The following is a 27574-nucleotide window of genomic DNA, read 5'->3' as shown; positions in this document are numbered from 1 at the left end:
CATGTTTCTGTCAGAAATAAAACATCAATATTATGCTCGGTGATGAAATCATTAATTAATAGAGCTTTAGCACAGAGAGATCTGGTGTTTAAAAGAGCCAGTTTAAGTGACTTGGAGGCTGAAAGTTCTTCAGTCTGAGGTTTGAATTAAGACCGCTGCTTTTTGTATTTCTGTTTTTTGTAACTTTTCTTCTAGTGATCCGGACAGGTAATGTCCTGCTATGAAATATTGGGGGGCCAGACACATTCTGGTGGAAGACGGTTGTAAAGATAATGTCTGGACCCCGGTCTCAGACCTCAGAAACTCAGAGTGCTGGATCCTCAGAGGCAGGTGGCTTAGATGAAGTGAGGTCTGCTATGTTAACGCTAAGGAGAGTCGTGCCGAAGCGAACCTGTTGATCCATTCCATCCTGCTGGGTTAGGGGGTGCGTCTTCCTTTCTGACCCGGATCCTCCACCAGCATCTTCAGGCGGCTCAGGTGCAGCCCGACTCTCTTTAGTGATCGACTTCCTGGGAAACTCTGATCTTGTGAGTGAGTGTAGGAGCAGAGAGGGAGGGGGGAAGGAGGAAGGGAACCAGTTGCTCTTTCCCCCGTCGTTCTATCAGTTTGTATTGGAATAGTTTGTTCTTGATAAGCAGAGGCTTCCATCCTAATCAGACATCCCTGAGCCTGTTCTTCTGAAGCGATGGTCACATTGTTGTTCTTGTTGATAAAATGAAAATGTTTGCAGTGAGCAGTTTTATTCCATGTTTGTTCAGACTGCGTCCTCCTCTTCCTAGAGGTGAAAGCGCTGCCAGTAGATCCAGAGGTTATAGATGAAGGTCACTGAGCTGGCAGAGCAGGTTTTAATCAGACATTTGTTTATCATGCCCAGCCTGGAGTGTTTTTCGTCTCCCCATTGAGGCGATGGAATTGGACCACTGAGAAATAACTTCATTTTTAATTTTCCCATAGTGTCCAGAAGAATATTTAAGTCCTTTTTTAGAATCTCCGATTTTTGCTTTGCCAGATCGTTGGCTCCAACATGCACAACTAAAGTCTCCATGTTTGGCTGATCAGCGGTTAGAGAGAGTAAATCAGATACAGTGTCACCAAGAAAAGAAACTCTCACCTTGATGTGGAGTTCGCCAAAGAAAACTAATTCCACACAGGGGGTTGATGTAAATATCAATGCAGGTCAGCCTGTGTCCAGTTTGAGTTAAGAGGTCAACTTGTCTGCGGCTCCGCTCTCTCGGCTTTAAATCAACTATAAACTTGACTTTTAGGAATAAATTTGCTCAGCCAGTGAAACGCTCAGAGCAACAAAGACGCTTGTCATCTAAATGGCAAGCGGCTTTCTTAAATTAAAGAAAGTTTTTATTATTATTGTGATGATGATGATTAGCATTAGTATTATTAATCATAATTTTTCTAACTAAAACAAGCAACGGGCCTGGCGGAGGTGGGGAGTTGGGGGAGGAGTAGGAAAGCATGGCGGCCGCCAGGCTTATAATACACTGGGGGAAACCCTGAATATGAGCGATAATTAACTGGAGGTGTCTGTCCCAGAGCAGAGGGTGCAGCACAGTGAATGCAGGCCTCAAACCATCAGTCCAGATGTTCCCACTCAGCCCATGTTGGTCAAAGATTGATAGGTCTACCTTGTATGCTATGTTTTGCACCTTTATAGTCTGTGGGCCAGAGGCCAAAATTTCACATTTTGGTCCATTTCTGGGTGGCACAGTCTATCCATATTTATTTTTTTAAAGATGCATGTCTCTAGAATAAAATTTTTGGTATGATAGCCCTTCCAAAGTGGTAGCTGAGCCATAGTTGTCAGCTCATGAAGTTAACCCCTTTAGACAAATTCTGTTTTTTGAGATTGATGTATGTCTAGTTTAGGCTCATGATATGAGCATTTGTTAAAGGTATATAATAGTGTTTGGTGTCATCTTAAAGGGGACACTCTTGACTTTCATTTGGGGGGATGGTGTTTAGGATTTTTAGGGTGTCACTGGTGTCTAGTTTGTTAGTTATAAAAACGTTAATCAGCAATAGTCAAAATTTACACTTGCATAAACTTTAGAATACAGATTTTAAGTTTTTCATCCTGGGCTACCATTACATAGCCTACGGCAACCACATAGAAACATGACAGCGTGGGAGGAAACCACCCTCACTAAATGACCCATTCTGAGGTAAAAAAATAAAATAAAATAAAATAAATAAAAGATATTTAGGCAATGACTGACAGCATAATTCAGATTATAGAACATTTCTGCCAACAAGATGATGACCTTAGACATATCGGTACCAAGTTATGCTTGCTGATGTTGATTTTTGTCCGGCCCACAAATGAGTTCATTAAAAATAAAATGAGTAAGATGTACTTACTTAGAAAGCTTTCAAGTCATGTTAACAACAGAAAACTACAGCGGGTTGTGTTGATGTTAAATATATTGGATAACATTTGAGTGACGGGACTGAAGTGGAAGCTTAGGAGTTATGGTTAGATTAGCATTGGAACAATTTATATACATTTAAAATTAAAAGCTGTAGCTGTATGCACTGACCCTTTTATTAGAATATCCTACCTGTTTAAAGTATTTTAAATGCAGAGGCGTTTGAAAGAATAAAACAATATCAGACAGGGGAAACAGGTTTTTATTGGAATTAAACAGATAAATACAGATCACCACAACTCTTTTTTGTGCATTAATACGTCGTATGACAGACTTTATTAAATGCAGCTCACATAGTTCGGTGGGACAATGTGTCCACCAAACTGCGCAGGTCACTGTGCACCTGAAATGATATGATTCATGTACACCAATATTATGCAACCATTTCAATTTGATGTCCATCACATTCCTAGGAAGCTGAACTCTACCGCTGACTACCTAACATGCTGGCCCATGGAGTTTCCAGAAGAGGGCAGTATGTGGAGTTTCCTTCAGCTTTTCCCCACCCAGTGATTGGCTGGGGAAGAGGACTGGTTGTAAGGCAAAACCAAGACGTGGAGCAATCCATCAGGGGACTTGACTCTGGAGAATCTACCTTAGTTTTTAGTTTATGGTACTAAAAACTAATTGGTTTTAGTACCATAAACCAATTGTACTATTAGTACTAATTGTACTATTAGTACAATTGGTTTATGGTACTAAGTTTTGTTTTCACATTTGTGTTGTAGTTATATGTTGGATTGAATTAGTTGTTTAGGTTTGCTCATTGTCTGTCTTGGTCTGTTCCCCCCGTCCCCCTTGATTGTGTAGGCTAGCCTTTGTTTGTGTATAAATACCCCTTTGTGTTCATTGTGTGAAGTCAGTTCTTGTTTGTTATTAGTGGTGGGTCAGGTGACCGACACCTAACAGATACGTACTCAACTTCTGTTTGTCTATAGCTGTTCTGTTGTTACACCTATATACAGAGTCCACCCCCTCTGCTTTTACCAGAATCCAAAGTCCTATCCCAGCAGAGCAGAGAGCGACCTGCCAGTTGCAGACTGCATTGGGTATTCCCTGGTGAAGCCCCGTCTCAGAGATAATCTGAACACAACGATCCCATTGCGATTTCCAATGTTGTAGTTCCAAATAAGCAATTTCTTGCACCAAAGATATGGGATTGGAAAGATACAGGCTCAGAAGAGGTGGCTTGTGTGGTTGATTCCCCACCTTACCCATCAGTCATCAATGACTGATGGGTAAGGTGAATGTCCTGGAGAAATTCCTGTTGTTCCACTTTACTAAGCATTCAAGCACATATCAGGACCCCCTGCAGTTTGGTTATCATCATGGAGTTGGAGTTGAAGATGCCGTCATAAACCTGCTTCAACAAACCCACTGTCATCTGGACAAAGCTGGCAGCTCTGTGAGGATCATGTTCTTTGATTTCTCCAGTGCATTTAATACAGTTCAGCCTGATTTGCTTTGTCAGAAAATTCAGAAGACCCAAGTGAAGGCCTGAACAATCACCTGGATATATGACTAGCTCACAGACCAGTTTGTGAGACTGACCAGCAACAGCAACACAGGAGCACTGCAGGGAACTGTACTCTCAGCGTTCCTTTTCACTCTACACTTCAGACTAATGGCACAACTCTGACTTGTCATCTACAGAAATACTCAGATGACTCTGCAGTTATTGGTTGCATCAGAGATGAACAAGAGGCTGAGAAAAGAGATCTGGTGAACTGTTTTGTGTCATGATGTGAAAACAATGATCTCATTTTGAATACAAACAAAACAAAGGACATGACATATCTTACATGTCCCTATAGGCTTAGAAAAATTAGATATACAGTTTGTGATTCTAAAACCACAGCAAAGCAAGTTTTACAGCCCTTTTCTGAATTTCTTTGAGAGATTCCCTGTTCCTTTTTTATTTTATTTTCCATTTTTATTTTTATTTCTTTGAGTATTTTTTTATTAATTAGTAGGACAGCTAGCTTTCAAGAATTTATCTGCTTTGTGTCTAGGGAGAACATTTAAATGTGAAAATTCTGATGCTTTCAGTATTATTGTACATTGCTTTATTTATGTGATAAAATACCTTAGATAGGAAACCTGTGGGGTCAGTTGAGTCATTGTGCAGAGGCTCTAACTCTATATCCCTCAGCCACAATGACCTGAAGGCTGCTCTTAAAGAAGAAATGGAGAACAAACCTCAGCAGTTTGTGAACAGCATGACGTTATTTTCAACCTGCAATTGATGCTAAAGGGCACATGGCATTGTTGTTGAGACACTGCAGGAAAAATATACCCCAAAATACTGCGTTTCTAAAAAAATGTTCAGTATCTTATAAAACAACAAGCAGTCACTGTGGAACAGAGCACCATGTGATTCCAATCTGAATCACAGGGTCCCATCAATTTTTTCATAATGCTTTTTTCCCTCTTCCTCTCAGTCTTATAGCCTATATCAAATTTGGACCTATTAATTGTTTTGTAACAATCAACAAATTTCAGCTTTGCTGACAGAACTTGTCCATTATCCATTTGTTAATTTTCAAAACTGCACCTCTGTTTTCAGTTTAGTTCACTGCAGATTCTCAGAAAGCTCACAAAACAAGTGGTGCCAATTTCTAACTGTGAGACCAACCCATTGTGGTCATTTTTACGTGAAGTTATTCAGTTTTTTGGGGAACAATTTTTGTAGTTTGACTTTTGGCCAACCATATATTCTCCTTGAATGTTACAGTTTTTTATACTGTTAATTAGTTCATCAGTTTATGGTAACTAAAAATGTTCTTAGATAAAAAAATAAAATAAAAAAAATAAAACAGAGGAAAAAAACATTGACCAACAACAATACAAAGCAAAATGATATCATGGATAGTATTTATCAATCTAAAAATCAAGCAAAATAAAAACAGAAGTAAATTGAAACGTATGTTAAAAGTACAATTACAGTATAGTCAGATATGTACATGTACTTGTCAGAAGTATAAGTGTAATTAAATTTGTAATTATTTTTTCACTAACCACAGCAGATCATTGCAACTAAAATCTATACATGATAATTCATTTGCATGCTCTAGTAAAATTCTAACAGTACTCCCAGTAAAGCCATACTGCAGGTCCAAAGCATTCCAAACTGTAACGGACTTTCAAAGCCATTTAGTAGGTACTCAACTCGAGACCAAGATCCATTATTAGGCAAAGGATGTACACCTAAAGTCCAGCACATCAGGTTGTAGACATCCACTGATCTAATTGGAGCTGCTCGAACATTCTTCTTGAAGTCTGGGTAGACAAAGAAAATATATTTAGGTCTCTACTTTATATTTTCTCATTCCAGTTTGAACACAATTTCATAAAAACCTGACAAGGCACCAACACACATGTCCTGTTCCAAATATACATCTTGTATTTTTTTTGTAATTTTTTTAATTGATTTTATAGATTTCCAACATGAAAATACCACACCACAGTCACCTCCCAAACAAACACACAACAGTGGGAGGACATAAGATAACAGGTGGTATTCCATAGCATATCCATAAAATACTGTGTATTATTTAAATTTATCCATCAAGCTAGTAATGGTTGTCAAATATCATAAAATAGATTTCTTGGTTGGTCAAGGTAAATCAGACTTTCTCCAGATTGTTATGAATATATGATTTTTTTCTCCTTCTCTTATCTGCTCACATGCACACTGCTGCACGCTTACATAGCCATAACATATAAAACTGATGACAGTCACACATAAACAAAACTGATCAAAGCAGGCCGATGCCTCTTAGAGTGGATGCAGAATGAGGAAAAAATAAAAGCAGATCTTGTGTTACAATCTTTAAGGTGTGCTGGGTGGAGCCCAACTGGACAGTGAATGTCACTGTATCTATTTCTTTTATATTACTTGTAACATTTTATCATTTTTGGCATTAAAAATTGTTTTATACTTAAACAAATCCCATTGTTTCTCAATGTAGTGTCTCTGAGGGGTAATGGTCTGGTCCCAGAATTGTTCAACAGACCTGGTTGTTGCATGGAACAGAAAAAGGGAACAACACAACAACTGGGGGCGTGTCCATAATAATTTACACAAGTTACAGTTTTCTAAAGCTATCAAAAGAAATAACCACCAGACCTTTACCTTTTTTTCTGGAGGTTACAAGAATTTAAGGATACTCTAAACTACACCAAAATAGTTTTACTTGATTTAAATGTATTTTCTATTTTCAAACTATTTTCAAACTGCAAGCATTAGTAAACAAATCTGAAATGGTATATAAGTAATGACTCATTTTTGAATTTTATTTAGATATATGATTGAAAAACTGAACATTTAAGGCTCTTAACTTAATGTTGTTCTTGACTTGTGATAAGTTAGAGTAACCCAAGATTTCCTAAACTTTTCTAGAGGAGAACCAGTCACAACTCTGAGTTGTTACTAGTATTTGGGTCCACTGGACCCTAATATGAAATAGTTTGTAAATGGGTTGAGACATTTACAAACCATCTGAATCGACACCTTTGGTAGAGAGAAGCTGTGGTTTTACTTTGAGGGATTTCTGAAAGCAGATGTTGAAGTCCATATGCCGTGGTCCTGGGTGAGGGTCAGAATGCAGATGGAATGGTAATCAAGAGTTTTGCTTTTTGGCTTGGCTCTTTTTTTTCTGTGCTGGCATTTCAGCAGAAAAAGCCCAAGTCAGTCTGTCCATCTCCCACTTTATTCTACCATCACTCATAAACAAAACGATGGAGCAGTCAACTTTTCTTAAAGGAGCTAACTGTCATCCCAATCCCAAAGAGTTATTTTTTTATCTTATGTTATAGGAAATCTTGTATTTTTGTCTCTTTTTGGCAAATGTATCTTTTGTTACTGTGTTACACACTAGATGTTAAAAGTGGTGTAAAAAGGTGTTACTAGATCACAAGTAAAACAAAATACCATAGTAACATTTGAAATTAATTTACCTGGTCCTACCGCCAAGAAAAAGCCTCTCATGTCAAGGAACTCATTATCATAACCATGCCAGCCATTTTGCCAAGCTGATGCCTCCCCAGAGTCATTTTTCCAGTAGGGTAATGTTGTCTTGTTCTGCAGAGAACACCAATAAATACTGATGACATGAGACATAACATGCTTTCACACAAAGTAAACAGCATGTTACGTAATATTATTGACAGAATGTATGTACTGAATACATAATACCAGTGTTTACTGAAAAAAATTATGAACAAGATGCTTCAGTCTTGCCAACATATTTTAAAAATTAAATCAGACCAAACCTCTCTTAAGTTTAGCTAGAATTATCAAAATTTTCTTCTTTTTTTTTAAAATTAATTTTAGATCAGTTACAAAACAAAGAACAAAAGAAAATTCTGTGCTGCCTCCCACATACACACACAAAAGAAACAAAAAACAAAACTATAACAAAATACCCCACATGAATAAGAGATCAGGAGTTATTAGTCTCTTCCTCCAGTTCACGTCACCTCACAACCAAAGGGGAAAAAAAACACTCCAGAAAGAATAAATAAAGCAGTAAAACAAAAATAATAAAAAACTAAAATCTTAGGGATTAAGTAGGAAAGACTCAAGTGGACCCCAAAGCTTCAAAAATGTCCAATTTGTGGTTAAGATCATGAGTCAGTTTTTCCAAAAGAAGGATGACACATATCTGTGTAATCCACAAATTCACTGTGAATGTGCATCCAAATGGTTAGGGGTATCATTTCAGTTTTTTAACTAAAACATACAGATTCTGTTCATTACCATCATGGACAGAATTTGTAGGTGCAGCTGAGGTGTTGAGGGGATCCGTTTTGGTGCCCTTAGGATCGCGTCTCTGCTTTTTGTGGATGATGTGGTGCTATTGGCTTCATCAGGTCGTGATCTGCAGCTCTCACTGGAGCGGTTTGCAGCCGAGTGAGAAGCGGCCAGGATGAGGCCATGGTCTTGAGCCGGAAAAAGGTAGAGTGGCCTGGGAACGCCTTGGGGTTCTCCAGGAGGAGCTGGAACAAGTGAACGGGAAGAGGGAAGCTTGGGCCTCCCTTCTTAGGCTGCTAACGCCACAACCTGACTACGGATAAGCGGAAGAAGATGGATGGATGGATGGATGGATGTTAACAAGGGGATGCATTTTTTTGGCAAAGTAAATTATTAGTTTGCCAATATTTGCATGCAATGTGTATTTTACCCAAATATTATCTTATCGATATGAAACTCATACCAGCAGTCAATGGACTGAAACACAGAAGCTGTCTCTTCCCTGTCCATTTTCAGATGTGTGATGTAAGATCTATCTATTAGCTATTAGCATTAGCTCCAGTTCGCATTCCAGACCAGATGGTGGCGGTAATGCACACTTTCAGTTTTTTTTAAAAAGTTCTATAAAAAGAACAGCTGTAAAGCTGGTGTTATGGCGAGAAACGCATCCCTGCTGAGAATGTCCCCTGTCCCAAAACTCGCGCTCCCTTCCTCGTTCCGCCCTTGTCCTTCAAATGCTCCTTCATCCTGAAGGTTAGAGGTCGGAGTGTGTCCAACATTCTCCACATCCACCCTTCACTCTGCCCATTTTGGGTCCTATTTCCGCCCTTACACAAAGTCCGCATTTTTATGGACTTCGGCGAAGTGTATTACCCACAATTCATTGCTGAATGTGACGTTTTGAGTTAAAAGGCGGCTTCATGGCAATGTTTTGTTTTTTTCAAGTCTTTATTGAAAATTAAAAGAAAATAGCATGACAAGGCACACGATAATAAAAAGTTTGATATGATAAACTGAGCATAAAAAAGAAGAAATAAAGAATAGTCACAAACTAACTGTGAGGAAAGAAAAACAAAATGTCATAAATGCAAGACATTCTTCAATTAAGATATTAAAATATTAGTATAAACATTGGGCTTTTATGATGTTGCAATATTTAAAGGTTGCAAAGGTTAAAATTATTTTGCATTAAAAAATTGAGGTGATTTTTAGAAAGTAATGTTTGCAAATAAAACTTAGCCAGAGGATTAAATATATCATAAATTAACTGTTCATCCCCTGTTAGAAGACCAAATTGTATTATATTAAAACTTAAAGATGGAATAGATTTCTTGTAGAATATCCACTTTTAAAAATCTTTCTAAAAACATTAATGAAGCTGCGGTTGAAAAAAGTGCATCGTCTCAAAATCTTAGCCACAAAACGCAAAGGAACTGATATTTATTTTGAATTTCTTTTGCATAAAGTCATTATAGGGAAAACTTTATACTTAATAAGGAAATTAATACCTTAAGTTTTTTGTGGGAGGGGAATAGAAAGCTCATCTGGTTCTTATTTTTTGTGATATCATTGTGATTTTTAAACAATCGTTTTCTTCTCAGGGTCGAGGGGAAGAAAATTGATGTCAGAGTTCCTTATGAATTTCTTGCAACATTTTTGGTCTATAAAGTCACAACATTCATAGTTTCTTTAAAAATGACATTTTAGTTCCATTAGTCTTTCTTTTTTCAAATGTAGCATCTGGCATTTTTTTTATATATGCCATATGTTTGTCCTTAACTTGATCTTTGTTGGCACATTAGCTCCACTTTATACCAAACTAACTTTTGAGTAAACATAAATCGTGTCTCTAATTAGTCAAATGGCAGACTGTTAAATTGATTATTAGTACATTCTAATATGTATTTTTTGCCATCTTGGAGATATGGCAAAGTTCATTGAGGAAGCTAAAATATTTTCAAGGTAAAGTATTGAAATAATTTTTGTTTCACTCTACCGAAAATGTGTGATTACATACAATTTTCTGTTTTCAACAAGTCATAACAAAAATGCATATCTCCAACAAATATCTCCACCAATGACTTAGAAAAGCAAAAATACATTTACTGTACATTTAAAATAATTTGTTTTGTTGTAGTTGTACTTTTTAGCAGCACAAATGCCTAAACAATGACCAGTCACAGCATTTTGGATGTTGAAGTTACGACACAGGAGTGTTCTGTCCCAATTCTCACATTTTTACACGCTTGTAAACCTACGTACTCGAACCCTTATGTGCACTTGACTGAATCCACACTTCACAGAGGGGTGCAGGGTGAGCACTGAGCATTAGGACCGGGCCTTGCAGGTCCTGTCGCGGGAAGGCGCATCGCTCTAAACTCTTGCAATATTGATGAAAAAACAGACTGAAATATGACCAAAGAGGCAACTTTTAAAGATACTCATAACATTATTGTGTTTCTTAACCATATAAGCTCTAAAACGGTAGGTTTTATTTCACAGATGAATTGAAATAAATACGGTTTTGACATCTTTACTGAGACATACGAGTTGAACGTTTTACACTCGGTGTCGGATGAATATGTTCTCTGCTCATGGTTTGCAATTTCCCGCTTTTTCTTTTAACACTGTTACGGCCCTGGGCCTTGTGGGCCTGGGTTGCAGGTCTTGCCTGTCTTTGTGCTCCTCCCTTTACAGGTGCTGCTGATTTGTTCATTTGGAGCGCAGAGTACTTGAACCTGCCTGTCTCCGTCTTCTGGGTCGCCTTCAGCATCCACTCTGCCGATTGACGCCTGTGGTGTTTGGTGGCCAGGCCTCAGCTCCCCTCCTGTTGCACTTTTGAGTTTTGAGTTTGTCTTTGTGTCGGCACCTCAACACTTCCATATGCACTCATACAACACATCCAAGCATTTGCTTTACACTACTGATACTGATATCCACAATCTATTGTTGTTTTTGTTAATATTCATTTGTATGCACTTTAACCACGGCATGGTTTCACGTTTTTGTTATGACCTTGAGCCAGTCGTAACACACAATAATAGCTTAACGCATGAGAAAACAGAGCCCCATTATGAAGAAAATGTGATATCAACCTTCAATGTCTAGTAGTGTATGAATGTAGGAGGGGATGTATTTGAATTTCAGAGCCTGCCAATATCTGCATCCCCCATCTATTGTCCTAATGATGTGAAACTTATACCAGTAGCTCAGAGAACAAGTGTGATCATGTAGAAAAGGTTATTTCACTCTTTGCTCTTTGTTTCTTTGAATTTGGAGGGGGATGCAGTTTTTGGCAATATGGGATTGAGCCTGCCGATATTTGCATGCCACATCTGTTTTCCCCAAATATTGTCTTATTGATATGAAACTTATACTAGTAACTTGGAGAATAAGTGTGACTATGTACAAAAATGAAATCCCTCTTAACTCTTTATTTTATACATTCTAAAGATATTTTAAATGTAATTGGATCACAAAAATAGTATACTTAAGATATACTAACCAAGCACGTTTATATTACACAAGAAGCCATATACTTATACAAAGAATACTGTTAGTTGTTCCAAAAAAGCACATTATAGTACACTTAGTACACTTTAAATAGTGATTTACTACAATTGAATTACTACTAAAATACACCAAGTAAAAAATTAGTTGTTCCAAAATAACACATTAAAGTATCCTGACGGTTAGTCTGGCTTCAAGTATGCTGAAGTTTAACATGCTTAGTATATTTATTTTTTACCTGGGCAGTTACAGTTTTTTATTTTGCAATTGCAAATGAGCAATTTTGTAAGTAAATACATTGAATTTAAGGTGATGTTGTTTTTTTACTCTGATATTTCTTTTACTTTGTAACTAAACTATTAGCTGCAAAATCATGTTCTATTCTCAAAGGCAAATACTCTAAAAAAGATGAGATGACAAATAAAAAATTACATATGTTGATATAATGCTATTTCATACCTTAGTGATAAACCAGCCTGGTTCAGCAACCAAAGTGAGAGAGGAAACAAACTTCCCTTTTTTGTAAAGGAACCGTTCAGGGATTTCCTGCCTGGAATAGACTCGCATGTTATGGACCTGGCTCAAGGCAGAATAGACCTGATAATACACACAAACAGAAACATTCACAACTTCAAAAAACTAATTTTATAAAGCAACTCTGAAATGGCTACTAATTAGCAATCAGAAATGTTATCATAGGCGTAGGAACCAGGTGGGACGGAGGGGACGTGTCCCTCCCAAGAAATTCACCACAGTTGCGAAAACTATTTGATTTTGACATTTTTTATTTTGAAGGTGCAACGCTCCACAGAGGCAGGAGACAGCAACGAGTCAGAAACTCCTTTGCATGAGGTAAAACGGTCTGTCGAGAACGTTGCCATGAATAAAAAAATATTTGGAAATAAAACTACTCTGAATTAATATTTGTTTTTAAATTTAACATTGAGCAAATTCTAGTATTTTAAAGACTAAAATGAGAAAGTTAACATAAATAAATAACATGAATGCAAACTAACAAATTTAGGCAAAAGAAAATCTTTTTTTTTTTCAATACAAGAGGCTGAGGAACAGTTTCTTCCCTTCAGCCGTCAAACTACTGAACTCAGGCTGCACTAAGTACAGCTTCACCTCAGAGATTATTTACACACAGACACAGAAACTACATATATATCACTTAAATTACTCTATTGTTCATTGTTTATTTATCGATTTTTTTGTGTAGTAAATTCTTAATCTGGGACCTGAGTACAAATTTCATACCACAAATGATCAAGGTGGTATGACAAGAAAAAAAAATCCTTGAATCCTTGAAAAGTCCTGAGAACAGAACCAGAATTCTTAATTCCTCCTTGTCTGCCTGTCAATTCTGATGGATTTGTAGAGTAAGTTAATTTGTATGTTTGTCATATATTTTCCATTTTCAAGAGATGCATATTGTTGGATTTTATTTTAGAACAAAACATTGGTTTAAATTTGATTCATCTTTGTTCCTGATATGTTTGTTGTGGTCCTTATTTTTATGACACTGTGTAAGCTAATGTTCTCTATCAAAGCTCTGAGGCAACAAAATTGCAACATTTATGCATAGTTTTATTATTAAAACATGTGAGTAAAGAAAAAAGTGACACAGGATTACCTTTTGGTATGTGGTATTTTTAGGCCACAGGCTGACTACTGGTCCTCTATCCATCATCTTCACAATGTCTGACATGTCTATATATTTGTCCAATTCTATCACCTTCTCCATCCACTGGATCTTTGTCATACCATGGTCTGAAAATAACATCACATTTAGCTGATTCTCCAGGTTGCTGTCCTGAAAGAAAATAAGCAACACAAAATTATGAACACACACACACACACACACACACACACACACACACACACACACACACACACACACACACACACACACACTTATTTCGCTTGTGAAATCAGTATAGCTGAACATGTTTTTAACATTCATATCAACATGAAACTCAAACCAGATGCCTGTAAGAGCCCCAGTGGTTCCCAGACAGAAATTAATTAAAGCAAGTTAATTTCTTAAATGAAGTGGCATAGTACAGGGAGTGAGTTTTGAAACCATAAAGACTGTGTAAAAAGGCCTAAAACCAGCTAGTTTAACAATAAAGGCTTGTAAAAAGGTTCATAATTTCCAAGTCCTTGTGCAATGCATGTGTGCAGTTTCTCAATAAGATCTAAGTCTGGAAGTTATTACCAAAAAAGTATTTTCCACAAACTATGCAAGACATTATTTTAAGTTTGTTCAACACTTTTTAGTGTTTGTACATCATCTGTGGACAATTTTGATGTTGTGCCGGGGCTTTAGTGCATTCCTTTTGACTTATTACAGAAAGAAAATATGTAGAACAGGGAGAAATCTTCATTTTAAACATTTCAGTTCATGTGTCTGAACTGAAGTGAACAGTCTTGACACTAGACTTACCAAAAAGAAGCATACATCAAGTACATAGATATACATACAAAGGTAAAAATCTGCAAAAGCAATAGTGATGTTATTACCTTGATTTTTTGGTTTAGGATCTGCATGGTGAGATCGAGGTGTTGCACAGCAGTTTTGACCTGAAGAGACTCTGGGCCAAAGTGATGTCCTTCCACATCTATTTTCTCATAGTAAACAGCTGCCATGTCTGCTTTTCCTGAACTACAAAAACAAACAAAGGCATATTATAACAAATCTCTAACCAATAGTATTGAAAAAATGTATATTAAAACAAATGAAGCAAAACATAAAGAGCCTCAAGCATGTGCAGAGGAGGGTGGGGCTGGGGGCTTGAGACCCTGCCCCTTTTATCCTTGACGCCCCAAGTGCCCTTTTTGAGGGGGTTTTACCCCCCCAATTTTCTCCTTGTTTTTCACATATTTTTATCTGCGCATCAGGAGACCTGCTTGTGCCCCTCAACAATAATATTTAGCTAAATATAACAATTTATCATTAGTCCGGCAACCCTTGGTCTAATAATAAAGGGGTGGCGTTGGGGGCGGAGGGGTTCGGGTCAAGAATACTTTATTTTCAACATACACACTTGTCTGTGAATAAAGATGTAGGTCTGATGTAGAAGTTAGAAAAAATATTTCTATTTATTTTTCTAATTGTCCTTGTAAATGAAGCATTTCTGTGTTTGCAGGCCCCAAACAGAAATGGTTCAGCTGCAGAGAAAACTTTGGACTTTAATTTCATCATTCTGCCCCAGTGCTGGACTAAATGCCCAACAAAGTTATTCGTTGTGTTGACTTTTTGGGAATTTGTAAGACTTGATTGAACTTGCATTTGTAAATAATCAATTTTAAAAAAGGAGAGGAGAAAAAGGCAGGAGTATGGGACTGAAGCCACAGAAAAAAAATATATTTGCAGTGACTTTGGAGTTGGGAATAATAATTTACACATTGCATTTAAGTCATATATTGAATTCCATCAAAAATATACACATTTTACGCAAATTATGTGTGTGTGAAAAAAACAAAACCACACACACATATCTCCATCCTCACCTCCTCTATCACCATATGGTACCCAGGGGCCACAACCAGCGATAGACAGACCAAATCGCATTGTGTGCCTCTAATAAGGTGACCGGCTACAACCGCCAACCTTTAAAGGGCCAGTACTCCATCAGAATTCTAGATACATTGTATATTTTAGTTTTTCATGTTTTATTTATTATTGTTTATTTACTTTTGTGCCATTACATCAAAGCAATTTCCTAGACTGTAAACATGTTTATTGGCTATGGCAATAAAATGATTCTGATAAATTTCTTTATAAGATTTTTATTTAGTGTTGACACAATAAATTGCAATTAAAGTTTGAAAACCCTTAAACCTGTAGAATCCATATTATTTTACTAAACTATCTACTGTTTTCTTTTTCAATAAAGGTGTATTGATGAATAGCAATACATCAATAATGTGGCCAGCAGGACAGGGACCCTGGGAAACTGCATGTGCATGCTAAGAGTATTTTTCTTTTTGTTAATAAATCACACAATTAAACAAAAAAAAAGTGAACCTTTTTTACAAGTGAGTATTACATGTGTTGCCAAAGTCTTATAGATTTTATTTTATAATATCTTTATAAGATATTATGTTTGAAAAAAAAGTCTTCTTACCTCAAGGCAGCAAGTGAACTGGTTATCGAATGTATAAGATCTTCTTCTGATGGACTGCTAACATATTCTTTGCAGAATTCTGGACGGACATTTAGAATTTCCACTTCACAGCCTAAAAACAAGTATAGGAAATCATTGTGCCTGTTATCTGTTACCTGCAGATGCATTAACAAATAACTAATATCACAGTTCAGATGAGTATGATTAGATTTGGATTTACTTTAACCTGAAATATATAATAGATTTGACCTTCTTTGAATCTTTGTTGTCTCCATAACAAACACAATTTTATTTCTATTCATGTGTTGCATTCAACAGGTCCATGATAAATTGACCTGTTGAGTTAAAAGGTCAATTTGACTCAACAAATTGACCTGCTGACAGGGGCATTTGTATTGTGGCAATACAAATGCCCCAATACATTGGGACTGAAATGTATTTAAGCCCCAGATTGATCATACATCTGGCAGATTTAGTTTTAAAGTAAGTTTAATTGGACCAACATGTTTCTTCTGACAAGTTCTAACGTTTTGATCAGCAAAGCCAGAATTCAGACTAGGATGTAATATGGAGATTGTGAATGGAGGTAAACAATAGAGCAGGGGTGTCAAAGTCAAATGGATGGAGGGCCAAATAAAAAATTTAGCTACAAGCCGAGGGCCGGATTGATCGAATGTTCATTGAATTTTTTTTAAATGACGCATATAGTCTAGTGAACCTAATTGAACCTACTGAAAACCTAACAAATATATTCCAATATGATCAGATAAATAAAGCAATATTTTCTTATGGCTCTGTCAGTAATCTTTAATTTTCAACAGACACAACTGAAATATTTTTAAAATATAATTGGATTGAAATACAATAAAATAAAGTGCAAAAATCTATTAATCCACATATGTCAGAGTCAAGGCATTTAGATGTGTCGCCGGCGACACATCTAAATTTGCAGTACCGTAATTCCGCCACACGTAGCGCTAAGTGGAAAAATTCCAACGGTTTCTGAAAGGGGAGATGTTGCACTTTCCAGCAAGTATCGGGTTAATACGGTAACTTCGCAGCTGCAGCTGCAGAGAGTGTAATTAATCCGGGGGGCACTCGTTTAATAGACGGTATATTTCGGCAATAACTTGGTGGATATTGAAAGTTCCGGTTGTTATGGATACATGGGTAAGTACATCATCTCACAGAACATTTAAAGAACTACTTACAGTTCAAATAAGGAAGATATTTTTTTTCAGACGGGGTGCCGGCTTGCTGCGGTCTGCGGGCCGGTTCTAATAATAAATCAAGATCATCCCAGGGGCCGCAAAAAAACTTCTCGCGGGCCGGATGTGGCCCGCGGGCCTTGACTCTGACATATGTGCAATAGAGTAACAATAGAGAGGCCTGCTGTGCCAAAGCAGAAGTCACATCAATAGGAGTTTTATTTTGTATGTTTGAGCTGCTTAGTAGGCCCAAGCAGAGGAAGCGCTGCGAAGGCCTATTATTTCAGCTCATTTTGTTGTTCTTTTCTGCCCGAAATTTCAAATTTGGGGGCTTAAACATTTTCAAAAACTCACCAAACTTTGCCCAAAATTGTCCCCTGCATGAGATGAACTAATTTTAATGAAATCACAAGTGGGCTTGGCAGACTGCGCCCCCAACATGTACATAGTATGTAGATAGATCGCCTGAAAGAAGAAAAAAAAGTCTCCTGAAGGTATGCTCAATGTAGAGGGAGGTGTCCATTTTGGGTCAAAGAATTTTATTTTTTTTGCCATTTCTCATGTTAACACCTTGAACTTTGGTGAGTATCTCCTAGGGATTTCAAGTTATCAGCCTCATATTTGGTCAGTATGCGTTTAAGGGATGGAGGATTAAACATTATCAAGATTGTGACTTTTTGAGCATCTTTAGGGGACGTGGTCAAATTAAGACGATCTTATGTCAGAAGAAAGAAAATAAGTTGACCTGACTTGCTTTAAAGCACATGGGGCCTCATGCATAAAGCGGCGTTGCGCACAAAAAATGTGCAGTTCCATATTTTACACAAAAGTCAGCATGTACTTTGCGTTAAGGTTTGCAAAAATATACATACACTTTTTCACTGGCGTGAAAATGTGCAGCCACGCAAACTTTTTCTGTGGATAATATCGAACTACAAAGCATCAAAAACTCACCTAAATACATTGAAATCTGACTACATTCGGTGTTATTTAGACTAAGAAGCATCAAACCTGATGTTTTTCATGATTTTAATATTTTATTGCTTCAACGTAAACGATGAAACTGAACCTCATTTATCCTCAGACAATAAAATAACAAGCACACAAAATAAAGGAAATATTCGCTCGAATGTAAATAGTACTTTTCCTCAGTTTTTGTCTCATAAAGATGTAGCGCATTGGTCTGTGAGCCGAAGCGCAGGAAATGCATCTATGGGGTGATTTCTGAAAGAAGAAAACAGGGTTGGATCAGCAGATTAACTCAAAGCTGCTGATTAAAAATAATCAAAAGGTTTGATTATTTTTTAAGGTGATCAAGGTGTGTATGCAATCACATGTATAAAAGTAGCTGCGCAAAGGTGAGCCGCGTAATTGTGGAGCACTTTGGCTCTGATGGAGAACATCATCAATGGAAGGATTCAGAGGAAGCGATTGATCATATTGATCTGCAGGGAAATGATGATGATAATGATGATGGTTTATGAGCGTTAGATTGCTCAGACTGATCATCCTGGATCTCTGAGCAAAACCTAAAGAAGGAGCAGTGCGGTACCGGTACCGGTCCAACTGCAGCCATCCTTCAGTCCAGCCACCCACTTTGTGAATGCGCCTTATGGACATAAAGCCTCTCTATTCTATAAATGTACAAGTTATACACACGATTCTACTATTTAGTCCACTTTCCCCACTCAAATGACCCTCTGACTCTCTGTCTGTCTTTAAATCCTGGCTGAACGCTCTACTGTTCAGACAGGCATTTGCACGATCTCTTTATTTTTTATGTTTTTAATTTGGATTTTTTTTCTTTAAAATGTAGTTTTTTTTGTGAGGTGACATCATGTGCCCTCTGAGTACCTTTTAAATAAAAGAAATAATAATAATAATTATTATTATAAATACTTAAACTGCTTCAAACAAGGACTTTGTCATGGTTATTGCTTCACGTGGTTCCAGGTATTTATACTAATTTACATATGTATTTGTGGGTGGCGAAGGGGCGGACCAGCAGCTGCGCTCTATTTCCCGCAAATTAGGATTTATAAAGGAAAGGTGTGCGGCCACATGCGTGTGCATGGCTTTACGCATCCGATTTTTTTTTTTTTTTTTTGTACGCCGCACTTTTCTAAATTTTTCCATACTCCAAGTTTTAGTGTCAAAACTGCGCAGTCTTTTATGCATGAGGCCCCTGGAGTTTTCGGTGGAGGACGTTTCTGTGGCGAAGTCACAGGTCATGCAGTTCCCATCCATCCATCCATCCATCCATCCATCCATCCATCTTCTTCCGCTTCATCCGGGGTCGGGTCGCGGGGGTAGCAGCTTACGAAGGGAGGCCCAGACTTTCCTTTCCTCAGCCACTTCTTCCAGCTCCTTCGGGGGAATCCCAAGGCATTCCCAGACCAGCTGAGAGACATAGTCCCTCCAGCGTGTCCTGGGTCTTCCTCGGGGCTTCCTCCCGGTGGGACGTGCCCAGAACTCCTCACCAGGGAGGCGTCCAGGAGGCATCCTGACCAGATGCCCGAGCCTCAACTGGCTCCTTTCGACGTGGAGGAGCAGCAGCTCTACTCTGAGTCCCTCCTGGATGACTGAGCTTCTTTCTCTAAGGGAGAGCCCAGCCACCCTGCGGAGGAAACGCATTTCGGCCGCTTGTATCTGTGATCTCGTTCTTTCGGTCATGACCCAAAGCTCATGACCATAGATGAGGGTGGGAACGTAGATCGACCGGTAAATCGAGAGCTTCGCTTTTCCACTCAGCTCTCTCTTCACCACGATGGACCGGTGCAGCGCCCGCTTCACGGCAGATGCTGCGCCAATCCGCCTGTCGATCTCCCGGTCCCTTCTTCCCCCATTCGTGAACAAGATCCTGAGATACTTAAACTCCTCCACTTGAGGCAGGACGACCCTCCCTGACCCAGAGAAGGCACTCTACCCTTTTCCGGCAGAAGACCATGGCCTCGGATTTGGAGGCAATGGTCTCCAAATCCGATTCCCATGCATTTGGCTCTAAATTCCACATTCTTCAGCCAAGCTGCACCAAATTCCCTGTGATCAGTCCTTGTCCACGCCTCGACAGGAATGTTGTCCAAAATTTGGTGGGGTTTGGCCTAGTTTCTCCACAGCACCCCATAGAAATCTTTTTTTTTTTTTTTTTAAATCAGCCCAAAGCCATGCTGTGACTCACAATCAAAAAATTCAGTACACATGTGTATCTTGACAGGACATACAAAAAAGTCTCCTGGAGCCATGGTCCAAACCCCACAAGAAGTCGGCCATTTTGGATCAAAGCTGCCATGTTGTCTCCGTTAGACATATTGTATCGGAGCAAAATCCTCCTACAGCTTTTGAGATACAAGCACACAATCACTCAGCATAGTATTGAGGTCAATAGCCATCTTTTTTTCCTATATCAAAGCATGTGGGTGTGGCTAACCCTCAAAATTTGATTATTTGTCATTAAACATCAAGTGTGCATGCCCCCTTTGAACAGGAAGTCACCTGTTTTCCTACAGATTCTCCTCCTTTTACTAGGTTTAAACTTGTGTTTAACGACATAGAATACCAAGATGGTAAATCCTGTGGGTGTGGCTGAATGGCGAATTTTAATCCCTGATGTTTGAATATTGTTGCCTCTCCATCACATGTGTTGTGTGGGCCATTGAAAATGAAGGTATTACATTGAAGGATGACATTTCCCTATTGTAACTAACCATTCATTGTTGGTCTGGGTATTCAAAACTCAATAACCCAGTACTTGACTCTCCATCTCTTTTACTGTTGAGTATCGAAAAGTAAAATATAACACAATTTCGGATGCTCTGTCACAAGGCCCTATTGGCATTTCAAACCATTCCCCACTTTCCTGTGCAGTTGTACTTCGGTCAATGCGAGACACTTCTCGTCTACACTGAACATCTGGAAGGCTCAACAACAAGATTCTTTTGTACAAAATCTTTATCAACAAATAACAGATCACTACAGGAAACACCAACCATCAAGTACACCATTCTACAAGACAAGATTTATAGGATTGTCCTATAGATCAACCCTATAGATCTTGGGTTGATCTATAGGATCAACCCAAGATCTATAACTGATCTACAGTTTTAGGGACGTAGACCTAAAACTATTAGGTCTACATCCCTCCATCATTTCCTCCACAATTATTGCATCACAACCATAATGACCCCTTATCTGGACATTTCGGATTATATAAAACCTATAAAGCATTGGCGTATTGGACAGGGTTGAGCATGGATATTCGGGTCTACATGAGATGTTGCCAAGTCTGCCAAATGCACAAACGAGAAACTGACCTGCTGACTGAGAGAGCTTAACAGACAGAGGGAGACTGTTCCAAATTCTAGGTGTCGCCTCAGAAAAGGCTCTGTCCCCTCTAGTTTTTTACCTAGCTTTAGGGACAGGCATTAAAAGTTGGTGGGTGGGCCCTACAGCCATTCCCCACTTTCCTGTGCAGTTGTACTTCGGTCAATGCGAGGCTGCAAGAGCTCACTTAAGTAAGAAGGGGTCATAGAGTTTAAACACTTAAAAACAATCAATAAAACCTTAAATTTTAATCCTAAAAACGTTTTGGTATATTTTTTAAAATTAACTCCCTTATGACCAACTACCTTCGAAACAAGAAAATAACGTTTATCTTTCTCTCTATTAGAATGGTTGGAACAACAGTACAGGACAGACTTTAGACATTTTGATCCTGGATCAATAGAAATAAATGGGCTGAATTTACTTCCTGCCCTCCATGTGCATTGGGTGACGTGCTACGTCATCTGAAATTCAGCAATTGTCAGTGCTGCCTTCAAGGAGTGCGGGATATTCCAGAACCAAAGAGCCGCACATGATCCGTAGAAGAGACGCATGCAGCTTGAGAGCAGCAGGTTTGCCACCCCTGAACTAGAAAGAATAAGTAACTGTAAGAAATAAACATAACTAAAAACTCTAAGAACTTAACTAAAGGAAAACAGGGACAAGATAGATCTAAACAAAATAAGTAACACAAAATAATAATGAAACAAGTGAAATCAAACTACAAATAACCTAACAACCCGGGATCTAGACAATAAAGTGCCTTGAATAAAGACCAGTTCACAACTTATGTTGTGAACTGGTCTTATTTACACCAATCTGAATGAAAAAGAAATAAGATACAACAAAGTCACAAAAAAGAAGCTATAGCAATGGATTTATTTACAGACAATCTTTCAGCTGCAGTTGAAGAAATTTTATCAAAAGTGTTAAGGAGTCCTTAAGTTAACAGTGTGTACTCACCAGGCCAGAAGTACATGAAAACTTTCTTTCCCAGGTTTTGCATGGTGACCCAGAGAGGTTCTGATCCATTCCACCAAAGAGGCAACCGACTATCAGGATTGGTTCCGATAAGAAACTCTTTGTTTAAGACTTCATTCCACATGTAATTTCCAACCATCTGATGGGTCTCACAGTGACGGCCTGAAAAAAATAATAGCATTGTAAAGTTTTAAAACTAATTATTTAAAATCTAAAAAAACTACTCACTAAATCAAAAACATTAAAAACATGGACATTCTACTATTCACTTTAACAGTGAATAGGGGCCTACAAGTACTTAAGAACCTGCCTCTTCAGCCTGGATGTTCAAAGTGCCTCTCAGAGAATAATACTTTTTTTCTGACAGATTTAATAAACTGTAAACAAGATGCAGTGGAGGGGAGAAAATAAATTTAAGTTAGTAAGATTTTATTTGTATAGCACCTTTCACAGATAAAAGTGCCTCACAAAAAATATAGGAAAAACATAATATCAAATTGAATTAAAATATGGCCTGTAGTTTAGATTTCTTGTCATTGCACAGCATTTTTAGCAGTGCAACAAGATTAATGGAGAAGCTCTGCTGAAAGCTTTATAAACAATCAAGATGCATAACATTAGACAGAGCGGCTGGAGTACCATATTGTGATGCAGGATGCCAGAACCCACTCAATAATGGACACATAGAAAGACACCAGCAACTGTTGTTGCAGATGGTTTTTTTTGAAGCAGACACAGGTAGCGCAGGCATCACCAGGCCTTCTTCAACACTGATGTGTTTTCTGACCAGTAGAAGTTCTCAGAGATGTGAACACCAAGGAACTTGAAGGTCTGAACCCTTTTCACATAGGTTCCATCAATGTGGAAAGGACATAGTTCAATTCTATTTTTCCAGAAATATAGCACCATCTCTTTTGTTTTTTGTTGTATTTAGCTGAAGGTTGTTTCTTCCACACCATTCTGCCAGTAGAAGAATTAACCTACTCCTGTAATAAGTCCAATTACAGTGTGTTATCATCAAATGTTATGATTGGAAGAGTGAGTAGCTTTGCAGTTATGCATATACAGAGGTGCGGGCTAAGCACACATCCCTGTGGTTGTTTTGTTAACAATAATCTGTGAAATTATTGAGTTAAAGCAGAGAAGTAGTCCACAAAGATCACTCCATAATTGTCTTGTTCTAGATGAGCCCTCTATGCAAATTGATAAGGATCCAAAACCGGTGGGAGCAGGTCTTTGATATGTTGAGCTACAAGTCTCTCAAAGCACTTCATGAATACTGATGTTAGTGCAGTAGCAGGGTTTCCCCCAGTGTATTAGAAGCCTGGCAGCTGCCATGCTTTACTTGGCCCCCCACCAGGCTAGTTTCTATGTTTGGAGAAATTAATAATTGTAATATATATATATATATGTGTGTGTGTGTGTGTGTGTGTGTGTGTATAGAGCTAACCCAGGGGTGGGCAATCCGGTGTCCTGCAGCTCTTAGACGTCTCCCTGGTTCAACACACTTGAATCTAACAGCTGAATCTCCTCCTCAGAGCAGTCAGGTTCTCCAGAGTCCTGCTAACGACCTCATTATTGGACTCAGGTGTGTTGAAGTTGAGATACATCTAAAAGTTGCAGGAGACCCTCCAGGCCTGGAGCTGCCCAGCCCTGAGCTAACCTCATCATGCAGGTTCAGCCCATTGAGGAGCTTTTTTGCTCGCCTCGTAGTCACGCTTCACGTTGGTTTTATACGGAAGCGCATTGCTATCATGCAGTAAAAAAAAAATTTTCGATCGCTATCTCGTTATAACGAGTCACGTATCTCGTTATAACGAGTTACGTATCTCGTTATAACGAGTTACGTATCTCGTTTTAAGATACGTCGTTTTAAGCCAACTTCAATCGAAGCTGAAGTTGGCTTTCGATTGTAGCTTCTGATTCGGGAAATGGCTAAAGGGAGATTATAACGGAGGCTCAGACGTATTTGCTGAACAGTTTCTGTTCAGATTTGTTTTAACAGTACACTTGCTGAACTACGGCTGTTCGTAACCAAGCAACCGAAATCAACAGAAGGCTCGATAGTGGCAAAAGACAAAACTAGATCCTGTTAAGCATTCTTCAAAATAAAAGACTTCCTCTCTCCAAAATAAATCATACATAAAGCTTTGAATTTAATTATTTTTCACGTCACCTTTTGGAATTGTGTACAATCAAGTTAAATTCGGTGAATAATTATTATCATGTAAATTATACTTAACATATGACTTGACATATGACTGTAAATAAGTAACTGGAAATTATATTTAACATATAAATGTTAAGAAATCATTTGTTCTGCTTTAAAAACGAACATACATCGACACTTCAAATCTGGAGTAGATTATTCTAATCTACGCTAATGGCAGAATATTTCAAACCTAGTTTGTGATTTGTGAAATCTTTATCTGAATTGAAACCTCAGTAATGAGAGATTTAAAAATATGTTTGCATCTGGAATGCATTAGAAATAAACTCCTATCACATTTACAATATTTGTTATTATTTTAACCTTCTGTTTTCTTTCACTTTTTTGTCCTAGAGCACCTGCCTTTTTGTGTGGCTTACAAGGATCCATCAGCTGGGATAATAATGCCAACAACTTTTCAGATTCCAATTTATAGTGATGCAACATAGCATCAGAGATGAATAATCTATTCCAGGTCGGAAGTGTCTAAGTATGTTAGCTTTAAAAGTTTAATAGTTAAAGATGCTACTCATCTCCTTAATTGGTCACATCAATATTATAAAAATTACAATATTGCCAAAATTCTTATATGTTTTCCAATCAGTTTCAATTTCCTCACTCCCCTTCTTCTTTAAGGAGCTAAATATAACTTTTTCCAACTTCACTTAAATGGTAAACGCCCGAGAATGAAACTGTCTGTCTTATATCAGCCATATGACAGAGGGTGTTAACAATTATCAAACCTATTATGTTATTTCAACCCAGATCAGGGCAGCAATGTTTTACTTTACTGCCAGACAGCCCCCAGCATGGGTTACTATTGTGTCCCACTGGATCTCTATTGCTATAGACTTGTACATGTACTCATCAGGCAGGAAAATGTTAATTAAGCAAACAAAATACCCATTTCTGAAATCTGATCTGAAAATCACATTTATAACCCCTTAGTTTCTCTGATTTAGCATTCACTTATAATATTATAATAACCATTACTTATTAGTTACTCTTATAATCATAATGTGTTATTACAGACATTTCTGAAAAGAAACCAAGAATAATTCATTATTCTAATTATTTGACACCATGTTACAGTTACTTGTTTCACCTTTAAGTACTTCCATAAGTATAAGAGTAAGTGTAAATATTCTTATAATCAAACCAACACCAACCACTGGTTAAACCAATATTAATTATTGGCTTAATAATACGTTATCATTATTAATTCAAGTATTTTACTCTGGGTTTTATCCAATTACTCAAAATGTTTAGATTTTATTCCTTAAACCTTTAAAGCTCAAAATGAGCAGTCTGAACTATTTTTAATCACTGCAGGCTGGAAACTTCCTCTTTTTCCAGGAAACCTGCTTTTCCTCATAACTCTCCTTCTGTCTGACTATGATTTTTTATGATTAAATAGAAAAAAGTACAATTAAAGCAGGACACAATAACAACACACACAACCAGATTAATTTTATTACCATCTGACTCTACTGTTGGGTCTTGATGTCACCTGTGTAATCAGTTTTAAAGATAACTTTATTTATTGTTATTATTAAACTAAAATCTCCAGCATGGGGAAGTGGGATGAGCTCGACTTTTCTCAACAATAAATATATATACATATATATATATATATACATATATATATATATATATATATATATATATATATATATATATATATATGTATATATATATATATATATACATATATACTTGCTTCATATACTCACAGTAGGAAGATGATTTGATACATGAAGAAAGTTTGATAGAAAGTCCTTTTTGAGTATGGATAACAGAATACTATGCCTTTCAGTCTGCTACAGATTGCTTAAAATCTATATTAAAATATTATCATGGCTGAGACTTAAATAATTTCACAACATATTATAGTTCTGTTCAATCAAAATTTACACTACCACAAAGGTATTTAGGCTGTGCAAGAAAAATGATGCTCATTTAACTTATAATCTGATATCATAGGGTTTGTGAACAGATAACTTGACTGATGGTTTGATAACTTACCTGTCATTAAGGAATAGTAATTTGGGTATGACAGACTCGGAAAATCTGGAGTCATGTAGTCCACCTTCACTCCTCTCTCCACGAGCTCGCGAAACCCCGGAAGTTCATGTAGTTCATCTATATAGTCATAACGAAAGCCGTCGAGCAAAAACACAAGTAACGGGCGGGCAGCGAGACCCGGTTGTAGCGCTTTAAACAGAAGTAGCAGAAAAAAGCACATATGGGAAAAACACGGGGAGATTTGTGTCGTGGACATATTAGGGCCTCGTTCTGAATCGTTCCACCAAATACCTACGGTGAATGTGGCCTGGAGCGTTCAAACAGGCACACTGTGGTGGGTGTGGTTACACGAAGCTGAAGTTGGTTTCCCGATTGCAGCTCCCTATTTGGGAAATGGCTAAAGGGCGATTCCTCCTAATTTTTCACTACCTTCAGCATCTTTCATCTACTCTAGTTAAAAAATTATAACAGCTAGATTCTTCAAACCTGGACTAGATTATTGTCAGTTAATAGCATAATATTTAAAACCAAGATTGTGATTTGTGAAACATTTATCTGATTTGTGAAACTTCAATAAAAGGCAATGTCACCTAATTTTTTCACTAACTTCACCATCTTTTATGACAGAAAACAAAACCCAAAACTGGATATATTAGCAAAACTAATGGAAATTTCACTCCTTTCACTCAAACTGGACACAGGCTGACCTATCTGGATATTTAAATCAACCCTCTTTGAGGATCTATGTTTCTTTGCAGAGTTTTTCATTAAGGTAGAAGTCAAGATTAAAAGGATCCAGGACTAGTTGAACATGCTGGCTTAAATATGTTGCAATATTCATATTATTTAAAAAAAATGCTGTTTTTGACACACCAAAACTCATAATTACTTCAAAAATGTACATCTTTTGTTATACTTTTCACCCATGGAGGTCGCCATTTTTTCACCACTGGGTTGATGATGCATAATGGTCCATTCAGTACTGTAGTCTA

The 27574-nt window shown here is 37.6% G+C and overlaps 1 protein-coding gene across 1 annotated transcript; it reads right to left on the bottom strand.

Annotated features, from left to right (window-relative positions):
- Positions 1 to 2625: 2625 nt before the first annotated feature.
- enpp6 (ectonucleotide pyrophosphatase/phosphodiesterase 6) lies at positions 2626 to 26921 on the bottom strand. Its single transcript, XM_088009266.1, has 8 exons — positions 26583 to 26921; positions 22331 to 22510; positions 15840 to 15951; positions 14233 to 14374; positions 13343 to 13522; positions 12166 to 12303; positions 7401 to 7524; positions 2626 to 5720 (listed from the first exon to the last, which is right to left on the bottom strand). Exons 1-8 carry the CDS (start codon positions 26836 to 26838, stop codon positions 5512 to 5514), a joined length of 1341 nt encoding a protein of 446 aa, XP_087865392.1. The 5' UTR covers positions 26839 to 26921; the 3' UTR covers positions 2626 to 5511.
- Between the last annotated feature and the right edge of the window lie 653 nt (positions 26922 to 27574).

This window comes from Poecilia mexicana, unplaced genomic scaffold (assembly GCF_051168715.1).
Source record: "Poecilia mexicana isolate PSO_F unplaced genomic scaffold, ASM5116871v1 scaffold_10, whole genome shotgun sequence".
Taxonomy (NCBI): domain Eukaryota; kingdom Metazoa; phylum Chordata; class Actinopteri; order Cyprinodontiformes; family Poeciliidae; genus Poecilia; species Poecilia mexicana.
This window is presented reverse-complemented; position numbering and strand designations above follow the sequence as displayed.

Coding starts and splice junctions, on each gene's coding strand:
- enpp6 (XM_088009266.1), bottom strand. CDS start 26,838: ATGTCCACGACACAAATCTCCCCGTGTTTTTCCCATATGTGCTTTTTT. Junction 22,511..26,582: donor TTACTATTCCTTAATGACAG/GTAAGTTATCAA, acceptor TATTTTTTTCAG/GCCGTCACTGTGAGACCCAT. Junction 5,721..7,400: donor TTTCTTGGCGGTAGGACCAG/GTAAATTAATTT, acceptor TTGTCTACCCAG/ACTTCAAGAAGAATGTTCGA.